Genomic DNA, 21,008 nt, shown 5'->3' with positions numbered 1-21,008 from the left:
AAAGCAAGGCTCTCCAGAGAGCAACACAGCTGCCCCTCTGGGCCACTGTCCTAGTCACTTTCTCCCTGCTTAGACATAATACCCAATACCTATGACTTAAAGAAGAGGTTTATTTGGGCTCACAATTTGTAGAGGTTTCAGTCCATAGTCATCTGGTTCCAAGGCAGGGCGGCACGGCACAGGGTCACAGCACAGGAAAGTGTTCATGGCATGGCAGCAAGGAAGCAAAGGGAGAAGGGAAGAGCTGGGGAAGGAGATAAACTCTTCCAGGAAGTGCCCCTAGTGACCCACATCTTCCAACCAGACCCTACCTCCTAAGAGCAAGTCAGCTCTAAACTCATCAGTGGACTAATCCACCTATGATCATCACACATCCATGATCCAATCAACTCCCCCAACCCCGACCTGAATGCATGAGGCTTAGGGGGGTGGTGTCCAGATATAAACCATGACAGCCACCTCCCCATCTTCACACCAGGTCACACATATGGCAGCCCTCACAGCCTTGCTGTCCATTGTCCTGGGGGTGTGGAGATGAGGCTTCCTTCCCTAAGGGCACCTTGGGGGCTCCTCATGGATGGGACCCCTCTTCTCCCGAGCTTTCCCAAGAAGGAAGGGTGGGATCTCACAACTTGACACCTCTTGCCTTTGGGGACTGTAGGAAGGGATGGCCACCCTATGTGGGTGGATTACTGGACACCTTGCATTTAATCCAGACAGCTGTGAACCTACAACTTCCTCTGCCCTTAATCCCAGCAACATGGCCAAGGAATCCCAGGACACTGAAGCAAGACTTTTCTAAAAACTCTGGGCTACCAGGAAGAAGAGCAGTGGGCACACAGAAGGCCAGACATTGGCGCCTTTCCCTCCCTGTCCTCTAAGGAAACTCCTGTTCCACCTCAGCTCCAGCTTTATTCCATAGAACAGGATGGCTGGGTGCAGGGCAGGGGAGTGGAGCACAGATGAGGACAATCTGGGGACAATGCCAAGAGATTTGATCAGATGAACAGGGAACGGGAAGAAGAAGGCAATAGGTTCAGAAACTCGGCAGCCTATGGGTGAGGATAGGAAAGGGAAGAGGAAGAAAAGGTCTGAGGATCAGTGGATCGGGAAATGCCGAGAACTCAGCATGGGGGCTTGAATTGAAGAGTGCGGGTGTGGGTTTTGAGCCAGGCTCTCTTTGACAGTCTCAGAAAGAGGCAACTAAACACTGGAATAGGTCACTCTGTTAGATTGGCTTGCTGGGCTGTGCTTCTCTGAAAGCAAACTGACGGAGCCTCGTGGGATCCAAGAGGTGCTGAATTAAGAACACACATGCAATCTGGCTGACCAGCTGTGTCCACCTCGTGCATTTCCATCACAGATCCCATGGCCTCTGCCAGTCGACTGCAGCCTAGCTCAACACAGCAGGCCCGACAGTGGCCCCAGGTGTGTGCACAGGAAGTGCTAGCTGACAGTGGAGCCAGCTTCCCAAAGCCTGGGAGGTTTACCGGGGCATCCTGGCTCACTTGTCCCCCATTGTATCATACCCTGTAGGGAATATCACCTCCATTCAGGCCTCAACCACATAACTTGACATTAGTAGCACTAAAAAACTCCGGAAGCCAAGACTGTATCACAGAACAACAGAATCAGAATCCCCAGGTGTGGGGACCCAGGAATGCACAGTTGCTGAAACTCCCCAGTGCCAAGGAAGGCCTGGGAACCACTGTCCTCCCTGTGGATTAGTCCCATGTTTGGTCATCAGCCAAGTAGCCCTCTTTGATGGTCAGCATCCACCTCCTGACAATATCTAGCATCTGACAGTGACATGCAGTGAGTTCCCAAGCTCCTGAGAGCCCTCTCAGTGCCCAAACCTCAGCGAACAAGACACACAGTTCTGTTCCTGCAGACACAAACCTCCAGCTCCTGCAAAGTCGCATAGGTCCAGGAGACAGTATCACTGGCTAGGCTGTGCCTTCTGTGGCCCCTTTCACGTGGCACTGTGCCCCACCTTCTCCACTGAGCACCCCAACTCTTTCTAATATGCACACTTACCAGCACCATGGCTCCCCGCAGCACCAACTGCTCCCACCACTGCCACCTCTACCTAGGGTTGCCCCCTTGGTGGGGCCCTCTCCTGCTTCCACTTGGTCTAGCTGCTACCAAGGCTGTGGAGCTCGGCATCTCTCACAAAAGTGGGTGAGAGAACCTATCTTCATCAGCTTTGGATCCTCAGACAGGCTCTGCTAGAGGTGCTGCTGACCCATCCCAGATGTTATATTATGTTATATTTCACAGTCCTCACCCCAGGGATTCCAAAAGCAGGCCTGAGATTCACCTTCCACTCTGACTTACTGTGCCACACAGCACACCTCCTTGCTCCAGGTCTCTCCCTGAGCCCCAGACAGGCAGAGACAGCAGACACAGAGGAAGTCCATGCCACAGCCCCTCCAAGCCCTGGGCCACTGGGAAGAGGCACCGCTTGAGCAGACCACCCTTCTACCAGCTCTCAGATGAGGCTTGACAAAGGCCATGGGCAGGCAACACATGGGGCTGGGTGGCCTGGAGCACCTTGTCCCTTGGCTCAGGGAGTGGGAATTTGCAGAGGGAATGCTGTGGGTTCTCTAAGGGGACCAGCGGTCTGAAGGGACTCAGAAAGTGGGCGAGCAATGCACCAGGAGGACCCAACTACTCATTTTTAAAATACTCTGGGGCCAGGGATTTAGCTCAGTGGTTCCGCCGCCTGCCTTGCAAGCACAAGGATCTGTTCAATCCCTGGTACCAAAAAAAAATACTCTTTGTATATTTGGGATTGTGGTGATGGTTAATTGTTTATAGGCACCTCTAAGGAAGAGGTCTCTGCTCTCTCACAACTTGGAGCTGCTTACTAAAGTGAGCGCCAGCTTCTAGCTGTGCACTTTTCCATAAACTGAAATGCACTCATCCTGCCCCATGATTAACCCCTCCAGACTCCTTGCTGACAGCTGGGGATTGGACATGACCCCCACTCACCCCGTACCCCTGCCCCTGCTCCTCAGTGCCACACTCCTGATGTCTGATGAGGCTCTGGGCACCTGTCTTTTCTTCACCTTTCCTTCCACAGTCAATGGCAGCTTTAGCTTTGTCACTATCACAGGATGGAGAGTGCCCAGGTACCAGAGGATGCAGGCCATGAAAAGAGGTTCCAAAATTGGCTGGATACAGGGAATAGGAATAGGATGGGTGGCTTGGGACTCCACCTACATAGTCACACAGACGGTGCAGCCATTCTTGAGAAGAGGGAAGAGGGGCTGAGGTTGAGAGGCCTGGAGCCACACCTATCAGGCAGGCAGCAACAGGACAGGAACTGCAGTGAGGGGTTGGCTGGGGCAGAGAGAACCCACAGATCAGAGAGAGTATAGGGCCAGGTCCAAAACAAGGAAGAGGCATGGAGGGAAGACTCAGAGTGAAGCCAAGGACACCCAGGACTAAGCGGGACACTGTGCTCAGGGGCGTGGAGCTAGAGGGGCAGAGGTAGGTGTCTCAAGGGAGAAGCAGCATGAAGCATCAACAAGGGGCCCAAGGGTGGGTGGAGACAATGACATCTTTCAGAGTGTTCAGTTGAGAAGGAAGTGGAAGCATTAGAAGATGCAGGAGAGATGAAGATGGAGAAACAGAGGCTCCCAGGGACAAGGGCTGCACCAGGACACAGGGCTGAGTGCTAGGGGCAGGCAGATGTCCTTTCTACCTGATGCAGAGGACAAAGAAGGCCTGGATGGGAACAGGTGAATCCAAAATTAGGCAAGATGTCCACGATCCCATGCCACAGGAGGCTCTTGTTTTCTCCCAGAAGCAGAAGGTGCGGTTACCAGCAGAGTGACCATTCATTTTCCAATGAAACCCAGGGAGCAGCCACATGGTGCCGGAGGGAGTGGCATCTGGGGCACCCAGAGGTCCTCAGAGGCAATGGACAGTGTGTCCTTTGCAGTTGTCTCTGGTGGCTTTTCTCTGACAGATCTCACCTCCAGGGGGCAGCAGGGAGGCAGCAGGCTCCTGATTCCCTTGTGTGCTCTCAGCCTAACCAGAGGCCCAGTGGGCAGGGAGCAGAAAGCCTGATTATGACTGACCAAAACCAGGACAGTGCCTGTTGGTTGAAGTTTGATTGATAGGACCAAGGGGTTAAGGAACTAGAGGCTGCACTCAGAGTCCAGGAGGAACAGTTTAGAGATGAGATGTGGTGGCGGTGAGGTGTAGGGTGGCCATAGAACTGGCAGCTAACATGGGATGGGATGATGACCCTTGGGAGGTCAAGGAACAGAGGTCAGGGGGCTGATGCTGATGTCGCCCAGGAGGAAGATGGGACTGAGTGGGAAGGCTATGCTCCCACCTGCCTGCCCCGAAGGGAGGTGGGCAGACCTTTGAGATAGACAGGTGGGGCTTGAGGAGACCCCAAGAGGGCCTCAAAGGCACAGGGGCCTCACTAGACCTTGGGGCCTTGCCCAGCCCCCACCTTGCATGCTTGTGAGTGTGGGAGGAAGTGGGGACCTGAGCCTCAGTGCAGCCTGCTAGCCGTGGAATAAGGGCTCGTAACAGTGGTTGTTCAGCAAGTGTTTATTGGGCAGCACATCTGCCGGGGCTTGGGACAGCCACATAGGCTGTGGTCCTGGAGGAGGCCCAGGGAAAGGACTGGGTGGGGATATAGGCTGGGAGTATGGGAGGGCACAAGGGGTGAGAAAAACTTCCTTCTCGGGTAAAGAGGCCTGCGAGGAAGGCCGGCCTAAACCTCAGCCATGTCCAGGGGCCATGTTACTGGACCCCACGGCAGGGGGTCTGGCTGAAAGATGGAGCCAGCAGCCACAGAGGGAGGCTCTTGGGGCTCTCAGAGGCCTGGCTGAGGAGAGCCTGGCCCAGGCTGGTGAGGGGCCTCTTGGGCTCATGCGAGGGTGGAGATGCAATCGGAGAGGCATCCACTGGGACTGGGACTTGGGGGTTCTCCCCAGGGGGCTCTGCCCAAATCCCTGTGGGGAACCCCTGCCCCTAGTCAGGAATGCTGAACCCCTCCAGGGAAGAGGCATTAAGCTGGGAGGTCGTGAAGGGAAGAGGAGGGCAAAAATACTGTCAAGCCATTGGGCTTAACTGGGGGAACCTCGGAGCGCACGGCAGCGGGATGGCACTGCCCTGAGTGCCCGGTGGGGCAGGCCAAGGAAGCTCCATAGGCGTCCAGCAAGCCCCTGGATGCTTCGAGGATGGCTGGGAGCTGATGTGGTGACAGGGGTGGTGGCCTGGGCCACGGGGCCTGACAAAGTCCGTACAGTGCCCCAGTGCTGGTGGAGGGTGTGGTGAAGGCTGATGGGTGCTCTCTGTGCCCTGCGCAAGCGAGTGCGGATCCCTCGGAGGACAGCGGCAAGCTCCTGGCGATTAGGAGGCTGGTGGGGACACTCGGTGCTCGGGGCTGCGGCAGGCTGGGCAGGATGCCAGAGAGGCCAAGCTGGGGGCCAGCATGTGGCCAGGGGCTGACGGGAGGCCTCTTGTGCTCTCTGCAGCAGGGGGCAGGCTGGCGAGGAGGGTGGCTCAGTGGTCTCTGGTGGTTGCAGGCACTTTCAATATAGAACCTCATATTGAGGGCTGTGTTCTATCCCATCCCTTTCCCTGGACAGGGGACGCCCCAGCCTCTGATACCACTCACAGACAGAGGGGTCACTAACCACAAGCCCACTGGTTTCATCTCAGGATGGCTTTAAAGTTGTTTCTTACATAGAGCCAAAACTTGCTAGTCTGGTCCCTGTGACTTCACACCTTTCCCTCTTCCAGTCCTTACTGGCTGTGACAAGCAGGGGATAGATTCTTGTCCAGCCTCCCTCACAGAGGATTTAGGGGACAGGAAATGCATGTGGAAGTTGCTAAGGCCTTGAACATTGCAGAGGACAGCGGGCTCTGGAAGGAAGCATGTTACCAGGCATCTTGCAAGAGCACATCTGGCCGCCAAAGGTCTAAGGTGAGTTTGAGAGTCACCCACAGAGGCTGTGGTCCCTGGGACCTGAAATGGGGGGCAGTGGGAGTCCTGGACCGGCCTTGTGGGCCACTCACCGAGTTCTCAGCATCAGAGTCTTCTGAGCTGCTGATCACCACAATGCGCTCATCTGGAATGGAGAGCAGGGGCTGCATTAGGGCCCATCGGGGTGCACACCTGGAGGATGTGCTGGCTGGGCGGTGGGGGTCATGAGGTGGGGAGGGAGGGTCATAGGTCAGGGCATGGGGTCCTTGCAGGCCAGTGGGCTGGGAGGTGACAGTGTTCTGCCAGGGGCAACAAAAACGTGCTGTGTGTGCACCAGTGGATCTGCTTTGAGCATGGATTTTTCAAAAATGGATTTCTATCATTTCCAATTGTGCTCATCTGTGTATATTTATTCAAGCTACTGGCCAAGAGTTGAGAATTTTCTCCCTGTACAAGGGGCCTGATAACAATCTTCGGTTTGGAACTTTGTTTTTGGTCTAGGGATTGAACTCAATCCTTTTTTTTTAAATTTTGAGACAGGGTCTCACTAAATCACTGAGTTGCTTAGGCTGGACTCGAACTTGTGATCCCACTGTCCCACTTAGTCCTACTGCCTCAGCCCCCAAGAGTGCTGGGATTACAGATGTGCAGCACCACCCCTGGCTGGAACCCTTTACAATCCTAGAGAAGAACATTGGTTTGTTCCAATCTCAGCCCTGTGCGAGAGGAACAGGAGGCAGGGCCCTGTGTGTGACCAGAGTTGGGGCTCTGTTGGGAACCTCCAATATAGAATAAAAACAGGCCTTCTAGTTCCAGAATATTTAGAGTTGACCTCAACTCCTTCCTGAGGACTCAGTTTCCTTGTCTGACAGGGTCCATAAAAGATATTAGAGAGGACAAAGGAGATACCTAGGTGGGTAGTGTTTGCAGAACTGGGGAAATGTGCAGGTGGACTTCACACAGCCCTCTCTGGGAGTGTTAGATCCTCACCAACAAGCATTTCCTGTACTGCAACTGCCTGTGCAGAGGCCTGGAGTGGGCACTGGAAGTGCTGGAGAAAGGACACAAGAACTATGGGTTTCAGCCCCTCGGTTTCCTCATGCTGGAATCAAGCAGGGCACATGGGAGCCCAGGGAGCCCACCCCTGGGCAGGTCGTAGGCTGTCCTCCCTCTGTGGTGGCTCAGAGCAGGACCCACAGGGGGTCCTGTGGGCTCTGGGCTTCCTGGGAGGTCAGGTTTTAGAGGGGGCCTCACTCTGCCCCTGTTGTCCCACCCCCAGCCTACCTGCCTCTGCAGCACCGCTGATCACTGGGGTGCTGTTGGGCTGCAAGACCTCTTTTCCCACGGTGGGGCTCTCAGGCTGGGTGGGCCCATCTGGGTGTGGGGGTGAGACTGCCCTGGAGGTGCTGGGCCTGGGCTGCTCTGTGGGCCTGGGGGCCATGGGCACCTCCTTGCCCTCTTCCGACTCCAACTTGATGATCTTCCTGGAGCACTGGGTCTGGGAGGACTTTCTCTTCTGCGGGGAGACTATGTTGGAGACCTGTGTGGCAGGGAGTCACAGAGCTGGGTCAGGTCTCTCCAGGGTTGGCAACCAGAGACCTGGACTGGGTACCAGGGGCCTGTGGCCACATCTTTTATTTTTATTTTTGCAGTACTAAGGATTGAACTCAAGACCTTGTGCATACCAGCAAGTGCTCTGCCATGGACCTACATCCTCAGTCCTTTTTATTTTTAATTTTGAGACAGGGCCTTGATAAGTCATTATGCTGCCAGGGCTGGGCTAAAACATGTGATCCTTCTGCCTCAGCCTCCTGGGTAGCTAAGATGACAGGTCTGTGTCACCATGCTCAGTGCTGTGGTCATATCTCTCTTCCTCCTCCCACTGTCATTGTGCCCTTTCCTCTGTTCTCTGCTTTCAAACCATGCCTCTCATGCACAGGAAGCCTCCTGGGCTGCCATGCACACTGGTCCTGGTGCTAGGTACCAGCCCCTGTCAGCCCCTTCCAGCCTCTACGGGCACTGGGGTCTCAGTGGCCTGATAGTCTAGCCAAGAGCAAGGGAGAGGGCAGACTGGGCGTCAAGCAGATCCATCCTCAGGAGGAATTAATGACAACCAGGACTCTTCCCCCATGCTCCCTGCCTGGGTGGAGCTAGGACTCAGGGAGGGAGGCATGGAAAGTAGGGCCTTACCTCTCCAGATGGGGGGCTTCTCATGGAGAAGGCATAGATGGGCATGGGGTGTGCTCTGGGCACCAAATGTACCACGGCTGCTGGCTGGGCCTCAGACAGCCCCAGGGGCTGGGCCTGTGCCTTCGGTGCCTTGTTGGACTGCAAAGTTGGGAAACAAGAGTCAGAAACAACTGAGGGGCCCCAGGCGCATCCAATCTTAGGCAGGCTCCCTGGTCCCAAGCTGGGTATTCACTGGAGGCAAGGAGCCTTCCCTAAACCTGCCATGACCTCACCTCCACCAGACCCTGGGGTGGTGTCCAGTCACATGTCAATTCTCATGTGTCCTAATACCTCAGGCTCCACACTACCCAGTTCCTCCTCAAGATGTGCCCAAGAGTCTAGCATGTGCATGCAGGAGAAGGTGCTTGCTGCTAAGGATCACAGCTCCCTCAGCAACACAGAGTTCTAGTGGTGAGAAAAATCCTGGCACCAGGCTGACCCTGGCCCCTGCACAATTAACTCTCCCTGGACAGCTATGTCACAAACTGGGCCAGTTCCTCCAAACTTCTTGGCCTCGGCCTCCTTCTGTAAAATGAGAGCAACAACACCTCCCTTATCCACCAGTGTGAATGACATGGGTTCAACATAGGCACAATGTTTGGAAGAGCACCTCAAACTTTGAAAGTTCCATTAATGCTGGTGATGATGATAATGACAAAGATGCAGACAAATGCTGTTTTATGACAACTCCATGCTGGGATCAGTGTTTAGAGCTTCATGCACCTCCCTCACAATGAAATAAATGGGTGGGCAGGGTCTCGGCAGATGAAACAAAGCATGACCATACAAAGCACAACCATAAGCAATTCTACTCCTTAGCATGTATCCCAGAGAGACACTCAGATGACCTGCACACAGGGCTGGGAGTGTAGCTCAATGTAGAGCCCTTGCCTAGCATGGATGAGGCCCTGGGTTTGATCCCCAGCACTGAATTAAAAAAATATATATGTTATATTTTATATATTTATGTGTGTAGCACTGGGGATTGAACCCAAGGCCTTCACAGGGACTAAGCATTGCAAGAATAATGCACTGACAGGATTCAATAAACACCTTGCAATAACTCAATATCAACAGTCTCAACTCCCCAGTCAAAAGACACAGACTAGAAGATGGGATCAGAAGACAATATGCAACCATATATTTAGTACAGGAGACACACAATTCATCCAAAAAGAGTCCACAGACTGAAGTGAAAGGATGGAAATGATATGCTATCCACCTGGAGCCTGAAAACAGGAGTCTTATTTTCAGACTCAGCAGACTAAGTCAAAAGTGACCAGAGGAGACAAGGGTGGACACTATATACTGGTAAAGAAAACAATTCAACAAGAAGAGGTAACAATTGCAAATACCTATGCATCGAATGTTGGCACACCCAACTTCATAAAACAAAAACTACTGGACTTAAAAGGCCAGACAGATACCAACACAGTCACAACAGGGGACTTTGATACCTCATTTCCCAATCAGATGGTCAACCAGACAAAAATCCCCACAAAGAAACATCAGAGTTAAACCACACCATTGAACAAATAGACTTGAGATGTCTACCGGGATTTCATCCATCAATAGCAGAATACACATTTCTTATAGAAGCACATGGATCTTTTTCTGAAACAGACCGTTTCTTAGGCCATAAAGCATGCTTAAATAAATATAAAAGAACTGAAATAATCCCCTGCATACTAGTGAAGCTAGAAATCAGCATCATGATGATGATGAAATGATGATGATGATAATGATGATGATGATGATACAAAGGGTTAATGAATCAAAGAGTTGGTTCTTTGAAAGGATGGAAAGGGGACCTGAGGATGGGGGAAAATGGCAGGGAGGAGAAGGGAAAAGGAAGTAAAAAGGATCAAGATGGGACATGCATATGCACCATTTCCCCCATGGTGAATGTTACTATGTATCGCAAACATGTACAAATAAAAAAGGAGGGGAATACTCAGCATTGCAAATACAAAGAACAGAAATAGACTTTGGGTATTAAGAAAAAGAGTTAGCTATCAATCCTTCATTTAGCTTCCCTTGGGTAAGCTCCAGCTTCTTTCTGGGCCTCAGCTTTATCCTCTCTCCTAGTTCTAAAATTCTCCAGCTCCATACTCTGCCTCCTCCAGGAAGACTTTCCTGACTACCTCAGCCCATATTCATCCCTCTCTCCTATGGCTCACACCGTTGGAAAACTAGGAAGGCTTCCCACTCCTGCCTCCTCTTCAGGGAGGAGTGCTTGTTCCTGGGCCCAGATCCTTGGTAGGCAGCACACACTGATCAGAGGAACCAGGCTAGGGAAGGGACCAGGTGCCAGGGCCAGGAAGGGAATGGGAGCTCATTCCACTGGAAGGGAGCCCCGCCTGTGAACACCATTGCATCCCCCCGGGGAAGCCCTTTCAGAGTCAGAGCAGCCCAGGGATAGGAGCAGCTGTTCCCAGAAAGAACAGCCTCATGTCCTGAGAGGGTTGTGAAAGTGGGATGCCCATAGGTCACAGGCACTACAGAGGAGATGCCAACATGAGATGCCAAGAATTGTGGTTCTCAGGCATTTGATGGCCTGGAGTATGGAGAAGCCAGGCTGCTGGAAAGAAGACTCGTTCTTGGTTCTGTTCTCCATTCCAGTCCCAGAATCATGTGTGGGAAAAGAGAAGGTCAACCTGTGGTGGGCCCAGGAAATGGTCACGCATTAGTGTGGGGTTGAGGGACTGGGGAGGTCAGATGCCATAGCCAACAGGGCCACGCCAGTGAAAGCTTCCTTCAGTGCCTGTCTACCCCTGGGCCTCACTTCTGATGCTGGCTCATGGTCCATCAACCTCAGCGTTCAGGAGCTCAGTGCCACCCACCTGATCCCTCATTAATGCCTTCTTTTAATCCTTCCCAGGAAAGCTCCCATCATGCCACTCACTGTCCCTGCCCAACACACTCCCTGCAGACACAGTGACATGAGGCTCCCAAGTCTCCTGCACCTGCTGACCTCCCCTTCCCACCGCATAACTCTCTCACCTGGTCAGTGACAGAGGAGTCATTGGGGGTGCTGGAGGCCTCTGGGCTGGCTGTCTTGGACAGAGCTGCATCTGGAGAACACAAAGAAGGGGCAGGAAGTTCAGGGACACCCCAAAGAAGGGCATACTGGTCTGGGAAAGGGATGGGCAGGAGGTCTTTGTCGATTCTCCTGGATATGCTTTCTTCAGGGCATCCACAGACAGCTGGCAGTCAAAAGGAAAGCTCTGACTACAGAGGAAGGGACCCAGGCAGAAGGAAGGGAGAGAGGGTGGCATGGCAGAGCCCTAACCCAAATGTACCTCTCTCCATCTCCGGGCCAACAGTAGGGAAAGATGGGGACAGCCCTACAGCCCTTCCTGCTCATGAACTCTAAGGTGAGGGCTCCATGATGCTCTTCCCGATCTGTTTTTATTAAATATAATCTAAACCTCACCTGCTTCAGAATAAAATAACACTTCTTTCTGCTGCTGCCCAGTTATGATATGCAGGGGAGGCTACTTAACTCACTAGGCTCATTTTCCCGGAAATATGAGGCATACACCACCACCCACCATTTTGCGGTAGGAGGACTGAATCCAGGGCCTTAACCCTGAGCTACATTCCCAGCCCTTTACTTTTTAAATTTTGAGATGGGGTCATGCTGAGTCGCTAAGTTGCCCAAGCTGGGCTCGAACTTCTGATCCTCCTGCCTCAGCCTCCCAGAGTGCTGGAATTATAGGCGTGTGCTGCCCGGCTAGTTATCTATAAGCCCTTACATGATGAATGCCTGGGCACTCACCTGTCCCCTGAGGGATGCAAGACATGAGGTCCTGTAGGCGCACCTTGACCTCATCAAAGCTATCGGTGCGCACCGGGGCCTGCAGGTGCTGGGGCTCCTCCTGGCGCAGGCGGCACAGTGCCTCACGCAGGAAGCCGTGCATCTCCAGCATCTCCTGGTCGGAGGCATAGCGCTTCATCCTTTGCACCAGCGTGCCACCCACCCGGATGCGCTGCAGCACAGCGTCTAGGCGGCCCAGGCGCCGGGCCATGCCCTCATAGTCTCGCTGGTACTGCGCTTGCACAGCCTGCAGCAGCTCACGCTCTCGCGCCTGCACATGCGCGATCACTTGGCGCACATGCGCGTGGATCTTCTCCTCGGTGTCGGCGCGTGCCTGCCCCAGCTGGCTGACAGCAGAGCGCACCTCCGCACGCACTGCCTGGAAGGCGCCGTCCTGGTCCTGCAGCGAGCGCGCCATCGCGTCCAGCTCAGACTGCCGCTGTTGGATCTCCGTGCCGATGTCGCACCTGAGGTCGCCATGGTCGCGGTCCAGAAGCGCACACGAGCAGCACAGAGGCTTGGAGCAGCCTCGGCAGTAGAGGCTGTGAACACACAGGGCCAGCCTGGGTCAGGGTTCTCCTGCCCCTTTTCTTTTCCAATTTTTGTTATTAAATTTGTCTTCCTAAATTGCCAAACTTTCTGTCATGTTTCCAAGTTCGTACTGTCCCTCATTCTGTATTTATGGTTACGGTGATAGCACCCGAACTATCAATGAAACCAAAGGTAAAAGATTACCATAGCAACAATTTCTCCTTCCATGCAACAATGCAGAAATAAACACAAAGTAACCACTTAGCACCTCTTAGCTCCCCGCATCCAAAGCCATGGGTGAGAATGGTGGAATGAACATTCATCATCGCCCTCAACCTTTGCCAGAGCCCTCTGGGAAGTGTGACGTGCACACATTAAATCAGAGACCACATATCAAAACCATTTAGGGAACGGGTCCTCGACCCCCAGGCCCCAGACCAATACGGGCCAATTAGGAGCTGGGCTGCACTGCGGGAAGAAAGGGAGCAAGGCTTCATCTGTGTTTCAAGCTTCTCCCATCACGGCCTGAGCTCCCTCCTGACGGGTCAGGCGTGGCGTCAATCTCAGGGGAGCGCAGATCCTACTGAGAACTGTGCATACGCGGGATCTAGGCTGCCAGAGCCTTTGAATCATCCTGAAACCAACCCTACCCAACCCTGGCATGGAAAAACTGTTTTCCTGGACATTGGTTCCCGTTGCCAAAAAGGCTGGGGACCGCTAATTCAAAGGGTTGTGTAAAATCTTTTAAAAAATCAGTTCCAACAGTATCATTTCTGTATGACTTCCTCCTCTAATCTTACTTCCATTCATGACATTCCTCCAGGTCCACAGGCATAGATTCAATGTGTCTAATAGTTCCATTATATTCCAGATGGGTAACTGACTCCATCACTGTCCTATTGACAAGGCATTCATGTAATGGTCTGTTTATGCATTTTTTTCCTTTTGTTCTTTTCCTTCCTTCCTTTTTTTGGTCAATATAGACGATGATTTAATAACAACTACATTAGGTAGCCTAGTGCTTTGGTTTCTATGAAACAGTACAAATAACAAGTTAACTAAAGAGTGTACATTTCTATTTTAATATTTTATGCATTAAATATATTTTAGTTAAGGGTAAGTATGTGAGGTAATAGGCATATTAGTTTGATTTAGTCTTCCACAATGTATACATAACTATATACCATTATTGTATATATATAAATTTGTACAAGTATAAATGTATACATCATAAATATATACAACTTGTGAATTATATATGCATACATTTCTTTTTTAGCTAGCAGACACTTTTATAGCCTTTACTACATTCATTTTCCTACCAACCTTGTTATGTCCATGGCAAAGGGGACTTTGGCAGTATGGTTAAGAAACTTTATATAAAGGGATGATCCTGGACTATGGGGTGGGTCCAATGGGGTCCAAGAGGGTTACACAAGAGAGAGGGGTGAGGCAGGAGAGAGGGAGGAGGTGTGATGGGAGCGGAGGCTACAGTGACTCTATGTTGCTGGCTCTGAAGACAAGAGGGACCCAACAAGATAATATATCTGTTAGGTCAGCATGGTGGTAAACAACTGGAATGGCCGCTCTTGGGAGGCTGAGGCAAGAGGACTGCAGTGAGTTCAAGGCCAGTCTGAGCTACATAGCAAGTCTTGCCCTCACTCATCCCTCAAAAAAAGATGTTACAGTCCCAGGGATTTAGCTCAGTGGTTCTACCACTTGCCTTACAAGTGCAAGGTCCGGAGTCCGATCCCCGGTACCAAAACAAACAAAAAAATCAAAAAGATGTTACATCTGTGTTCTTTTTTTTTTTTGGTACCAGGGATCGAACTCAGGACCTTGCGCTTGGGAGGCAGGTGTGTGGTGTCACTGAGCTAAATCCCAGGTCCACATCTATGTCGTTCTATGCCTCTAAATTTGTAGCAATCTTAATTTTGTTACAGCAGCCAGAGAAAACTAATATCAAAACTCAGACAGGCAGGCTTGGAGTCCATGCATTTAAATTGCAATGCTGCTTCTTGTTCTTCCTGACATGTAGAGTTCTGCTTATCCCTTTATGACCATTCACTGAATTTCCTACATCAATGATTTTCCCCCCAAGTACCAGGGATCAAACCCAGGGGCAATGTACCTCTGAGCTACATCCCCTTTTTTCAATGTTTTTATTTTATGACAAGTCCTTGCTAAGTTGCCCAGATGGGACTTGAACTTGAAATGTTCCTGTCTCAGCCTCCCTCAGTGCATCAGTGATACCTTAATAGAAGCCTCAGCAAGCTTCCTGGGGTCTCAGTCTCCCCATTCTAAAACTGAAGGGTCTACACTGCCCCACCAGAGACCATGGGTGTGGACAGAAGAAAAAGTTCATGAGGAGACAAAGCCTGGCCTGTATCTGAGCTCTGCCAGTTCCTAGCTGAGGCCTTGAGCAATTTTTCCAAGTCTTAATTTATCCTCCTGTAAAATGGGAATAACAATGCTTCCTTCTCTAAGAGACTGCTTCAAGGACAAAGCCCACAGGTGGGTGTGAAGTGCTCCACTCAGGGCCAGGGGCTCATTCCAGAGCCATGAAATGAGACCACGAAAAAGCTACTCATGGCAGAGGTAATGAGGCAGGAGACCAGGGCATGGCAGCATGGCTGGGGAACTGGGCAGGGCCTGTCAGCTGTGGAGATTTGTTAACCATGGTGCAAGTCCTGCACCTGATACCAATCTTCTGGCACGAGCTCAAGTGGGTTTTTGATGGGAGGCTTAGAGCTGGCGTCAGAAGCGGGGGTATAAAAGATGGTGGCCATTAAGCCTGTGGTTGCTGGGGCTTTCTCACCAACTTGTCCTGCTGCACCCTGCAGACTGTACAGTACTTCCTCTCCTACTTTAGCTGGCCTCTGCTCACTCTGCAGAGTCCTTCTTTTTGGAGCACCTTTTCTTCTTGAGCATTTCTTTTGCAATTTTCTTCCTCAGCAAGGAGTCAGCACCACCAAGTGTGTCCCAGGGCTGTCCTCTTCTCAAAATGGGCAGGATACCCCAGTCTGGCCTCCTCTCCTGCTAGAGCCAGAGAAGCGCGTCCTATCTGTGGTAGAAGGAAACTGGGAGCTCAAATGCAGCAGGTGGAAATGCTATGAAAATGGGGCCAGGGGAAACTTGGATTCCACCTGTAATCTTAGCACTCAGAGCCATGAGATTAAGGCCAGCCTTAACTATACAGCGAGACCCTGTCTCAAAAAACAAAACAGAACAAAAAACAAAAACTAGGACCAAGGAGCTGGCACTGCAGCAGGATTCGAGGCAGAGCCTGGCTTGCCTGAATGGCAGTTGGAAAACTGCTCTTCTCCAAACCTGCACCTGCCTGTAGCAACTTGGAGCTTTCATTTTAATGAAGTAGCGAAGGGTCAGCTCTTTTGGAAATTCAAATAAGTACGAGGCAACCAAACGGATCCAGCAGGCATTCATAGACTAGTCCGGAAGCATTTAGCTACAACAGGTGACAGAGAGGAGGAAATGAGTTTGGAAGCAGGACAGAAGATGGGTAATTCCAGAACCTGGGCTGTTTAAAGAGGGAGTCCATTATTCCCAGTGACCTCCCTTCCAACTGGGCACTGATGGAGACAGGGAAGCTGAGGTCTTGGAGGAAAAGATATCAGCAGTCAGAGCAGGAAGGAGGAAAGAGGTGGGAGAAGAAGCACTGTCTATTTCACTGACCCACAAAATGTGAAAGGGAAAGACTGAATCTACCTAAAAAAGAAAAAAAAAAAGCATTAGGCTGGGGCTGTAGCTTAGTGATAGAGCTCTTGTCTAGCATGTGTGAGGCCCTGATTTCCATCACGAGGACCATACCAAAAAAAGGCACAATGGAAAGACGGTCAGATGACATGTTAGTGGAAAGGATTCAAATTTTGAGGAAATTCACTGACAATAATGCGCTGTGATGAAATAGTATTGAACACTGGCGAACAGGAACATAATTTGGATTTACATGCAGAAAAGGTTGTGTGAAGTAGGACAAAGTTTATCACAGTGATAATTGGGTGTGGTGGTGCACATCTGTGATCCCAGCACTGTGGGAGGCTGAGGCAGGAGGATCACAAGTTCAAGACCAGCCTGGGTGACTTAGCAAGCTACTGTCTAAAAATAAAAAGGGGGTCAGGGATTTAGCTCAGTGGTGCCATCGCCTGCTTTGCAAGTGGAAGGTCCAGAGTTCAATTCCCGGTACCAAAAAATAAATAAATAAATAAAAAGGGCCAGGGATGTAGCTCAGGGCAAATGCTTTGGGTTTAGTCACCAGTATTGGGGGGAGGGGGGGATTACTGAGCTATTTTTACCTAAATCTGACCTATTTTCAGCAAATTAAATGAGAAAAGAGATGGAAATATCTAAAATAGTTCATTAAAGCCATGAATAAGAAAAAAGATGTTTGGTAAGTAAGGTAAAATAACGCTATTATTTAAGTAGCACATGCTGAAAATAGGCAGCTCTCCTATTTTAGCAGTACCTATCTTGAAATACCTCACCAGCTCTACCAGTTTTGGCAGAACACATCCAAATCGCAGTGCTGCAGCAGGAACTTATTATAAAACTCAGTAAAGTTAACCATTAAATGTTAGCTAGGATCAGGTAACAGGACTCCTTATGTAACAAACAATTCTGGTATTCTCAAGTAATTTTATAAAACTGTAAAGTTTTTGTTTTTTACATAGTTTTGAATGTATATGGTGGCTCAGATCTTGGTCATTAAGGAAGTTCCCCTCCAATTGTAGAAACAGTTAAGAGTACTTATCTGAAACATTTGCAATTAATAAATTAAAAAATTCTAATACTAGTGATAAACCAAGAAAAACAACAGAAGAAAAAAAGGAAGAGTAAGAAGAGGAGGGGCAATAAAAACATAAGAAAATTTCAGTGAAATAGAATTTTTAGGTTGAAGAAACGAGGGGGTTCCAGAATAGTTTCATACAAAATGCTCAATACCAAGACAGCTGGGTTAATTAGCAGGTTTCAAGAATGCAAAACAAGCTGGGTGTGGTGGTGTGTGCTTGCAATCTCAGCAAACGGGAAGCTGGGGCGGGGGAATCGCCAGCCTTTGCTACGTTGTAAGTACAAGGCTAGAACCCTTCTGTGAGTAGAGGGGCTTCAGCACAAAGCCAGCCACAAGAAAAACAGAGAAGCCCTTCCTGGTAATGGTCTAAGTCCGGAATTGGGTCAGGTCAGAGATCGGCCTCACCCTTACTTGATTTTTTCTTTTTTCCTTTGAAATTCATAGAAACTAACAAAGCTCTTAAAGCCTTCCTTACTCCATTTAATTAAATACAAGGTCATCCCCCCCCCCTAAAAAAAGGGAGAAGGTAAGAGAGGGGTCAGGGGACTGAACATGACCAAGATGTGTTATATGTGTGCACCAATTCTCCAAACACAACTATTCTACCTTACAGATGTACACTAAATACTTGAAAATTAAAAAGAAAATCTGCGCTTTATTTGAACAGCATCCTGGGGCCTAGGGACCCCTGCATGCCAAGCTCTCCCACAGGCCAAACCTCTGCAGCTTTGGACTTCAAAGAAGCCAATTTTCATTTACTTGGCAACAGCTGTCTCAATGCCACGAACCACGAGTGACTATTCAATGGCTGGATGGGCAGATGGGCAGGAGTGGTGCAGTTAATTCAATGAGAGTCCTCAATCAACAGTGAAAGCCTGCTCCTGTTGGGTCTCCCGGGTCCACATTCTTCTAAAGGATTCAGGCCTCCACACACACAAACCCATGGAAAGGGAGGGAGATGGCTTTGGGGAGGACTAAAACAAGGACATGAGCCCAACACCGATCTTGGCTGAAGTTACTTGAAATTCTTTGCTTTTTCTCCAAAAGCTCACAGGGGGTGCGGGGGGGGGGGAGGTCCCCTTTTATCCACATGTTATTCTACCAAAGTGATCTCCAAGTTTCTTCCATGAAAAGCAGCTGTTGCTCCTGGCTCTAAAAGTAAGTCCTGTGTGAGTTCACAGAAATGCTGGGAAAAGGATCATTTATTGTCATCCTGTCCTGCTGCCCAACTCCTTGCAGCAGCCTTCTGCCATGGGGTTTTCTTCAAGGGCCAGGACAAAGACCAGGATGAAACACCAATCCTATCAGCAATCCCCAGTGAGAGGCAATTTACTGAGAATGGCATGGGGTGAGGTGCAGCCAGGGCCAGGACTCGGACCGCAGCAAGGTTCCCCAGTGAAGGTCTCCTTCAAGCCGTGCCCTTGGCGGCTGGCTGACCTCCCCCAGCCCCGCCCCGCCCTAGGCCCCTCCCTGGCTTGTCCGCAGCGTGGCCACCACTCTCCCTTGGCTTCTGCCCTGAGCTGTTTTGAGCCACCTGTTGCCAATCATTACAGCCTCTGGTTTGGGAACTTTGCTGTGTTTACGGCCTCATCACGCTTCTTAAACTTCATTAATAAGTCTTTGTTTTCACCACTCAACTCTGATCTGTCGATGCTTTTCCTGGCTACAGGCTTTGGTGGCCCAGGGTGAACTCCCCTCGCCCGATGGACCCAGCTTTAGATTTGACACCCAGACAGGCAGGGACCTCAGTGTCACCTGCAGTCTGGACTCAACATCACTCTTGGGTGCAGGCCTCCACAGCGCTCCCTAAGGTCCTCGGGGGTCCTGCAGGCCCTGGCAATTGAGAGCCTATCCGCTCCCCGCCACTCTGTCTCAGCCTTCCTGCAGGCCACACCCCCACCTGGACCACAGCCAGACCCCCACAGGACTACTTTGTGCTGTTTCAGATTCCTTTCTGAACACACCCAATGCACAGTGGTGAACTCCATCAAAAGCTCTGTGGAATGGGGTGAAATACAAACAAAAACGCAGCCAAAGAAACAAACCCTGGTCTCCCTGCTGGATGTTCCAGAAATTGCTGGATGGAGTCTCAAAATCCTCCTAAGAAGTCTGACCTTAGCCCCCCTCATTGTCCCTAGACTGCAGTTCCTGAGGAGCAGCTGCCTCTGCCTTGCACCTGCAGCCTTGCCTCTAGATGGCTTTTTTCTTTCCTCGTGTCCCTGTTAGACACTGCCTCCCCGCCACTCCAGGCCTGGCAGGTGGCTTCCCTGAGGTCGTTGGCCTTTGTGCCTGCCTGCCTTCTTCCTTCCGCCCTGCAGCAGTCACCAAAGCACACACAGATGCCAGGGGACACTGGCCAGGGAAAGCATAAGTGCAGGTGTGGGAACGTGGCACAATAGGCAGCAAGTGTCGCAGGCTTACTGGGACCTCAGGGGGCCGAGCCGTGCTCATTTCCTGAGCACTTGGCAGAGAACACGCCATGTGGTGGGTGCAGCATGGATGTGGGCTCCATGTTGGTCATGCCTGTGGGGTGGTTCCCCAGGGCAGGCTCCAAATCAGCTCAGCTGCAAAGGGCAGGGTGGTTTATCACTGACTTGTGACCAAGTCAAGGAAGTCATGGGTATTTATGGCACTGAGCATTTGCAAAGAAATAATGTGTTTTTCTAGTAACTATTTGCAAATTATGAAACAGCGTGAGTGGGCATGTACTGTAGGATTGCTAAGGATTAAGCATCCGCTGTACCCAGAGGACACAAATCCTGGCTGAACGGGCCTTGCCTCTTGTCCCTGCAGTCACGATCCAAAACATGGCTCTGCAAAATATGTCACTTGTGCATTTGATTATTTTGAGCTGCAGGAGAGAGAAAGAGAGAGAGAGAGAGAGCGCGCGCGTGTGCAAGCCCATCCCCTATCTGACCCAAAGCAGAAACTCCAGAGAAATGAGGACAGCCAGAAAGCTCTCCCAGGGAAGGTTTGCAGCCATGGAGAAGACAGAGTCGGTGCCAACTTGAGCCTGCACCCAAACCATTACTTGACAGCCGTCTCATAGTCTGCTGCCCTTGAAAGCCTAAATCCGATCCTTCTTGTTACTCTTCTTAATATTTTCCTTTCCTTTTTTGTTTTCTTTTCAAGGTGCTTGATATCGAATACAGGGCCTCAAGCACACTAGGCAACTGCTCTACCACTGAGCTAGACCCCAGCCCTAACAATGTACTTTTCTTTAGTCAAGATGTGGACGTGGGGGGCTGGGGATTTAGCTTAGTGGTTCCGCTGCCTGCCTTACAAGCGCAAGGTCCCGAGTTCGATCCCTGGTACCAAAAAAAAAAAAAAAATCTGTGGACATGGAAGTTCTAACCTTCATACTCCCTTGTACTTGTATAAACATAATGCACATGGTAATACATTTGTTTTTCTTTTGATAAGCTGTCTTTTGTTAGTCTAGGAGTCAGGGGCCCTGCAGGAGGCCCTAAAATGGGTAAAGACTTTTTCCTCTCCTTAACATTGTCTGGGGAAGCCAGGCATGGTGGTGCACACCTGTAATCCCAGGGCTCTGGGAGGCTGAGGCAGGACAATTCCAAGGTCAAGCTGGACAAGTTAGTGATTTAACAAGACCCTCTCAAAATAAAAATTTTAAAAGGGCTGGGGAGGTAGCTCAGTGTGAAGGC

General features: G+C 50.7%; 1 protein-coding gene across 3 annotated transcripts in view; it reads right to left on the bottom strand.

Moving 5' to 3' along the window:
- The window catches only part of Pml (PML nuclear body scaffold), a 32,992-nt gene that overhangs the window by 5,929 nt on the left and 6,055 nt on the right, over positions 1-21,008 (bottom strand). Inside the window, exons 3-8 of one of the 3 annotated variants that reach the window (XM_021236952.2) lie at positions 11,967-12,547; positions 11,189-11,259; positions 8,147-8,284; positions 7,241-7,496; positions 6,049-6,101; positions 4,558-5,542 (exon numbers count right to left, since the gene is read on the bottom strand). In XM_021236952.2, the coding sequence (XP_021092611.1) occupies positions 5,036-5,542; positions 6,049-6,101; positions 7,241-7,496; positions 8,147-8,284; positions 11,189-11,259; positions 11,967-12,547 (1,606 nt within the window). In that variant the 3' untranslated portion in view covers positions 4,558-5,035. Of the gene's footprint in view, positions 1-4,557; positions 5,559-6,048; positions 6,102-7,240; positions 7,497-8,146; positions 8,285-11,188; positions 11,260-11,966; positions 12,548-21,008 lie in introns of those variants that run through there. The other 2 variants (XM_013076249.3, XM_004855484.3) reach the window with 2 other exon arrangements.

Source organism: Heterocephalus glaber, unplaced genomic scaffold (assembly GCF_053883595.1).
Source record: "Heterocephalus glaber isolate CG9 unplaced genomic scaffold, H.glaber_assembly_v1.0 deba00001689, whole genome shotgun sequence".
In the NCBI taxonomy this organism is placed as follows: domain Eukaryota; kingdom Metazoa; phylum Chordata; class Mammalia; order Rodentia; family Bathyergidae; genus Heterocephalus; species Heterocephalus glaber.
The sequence above is the reverse complement of the archived record's forward strand: the minus strand, read 5'-3'. Positions and strand labels throughout refer to the sequence as shown.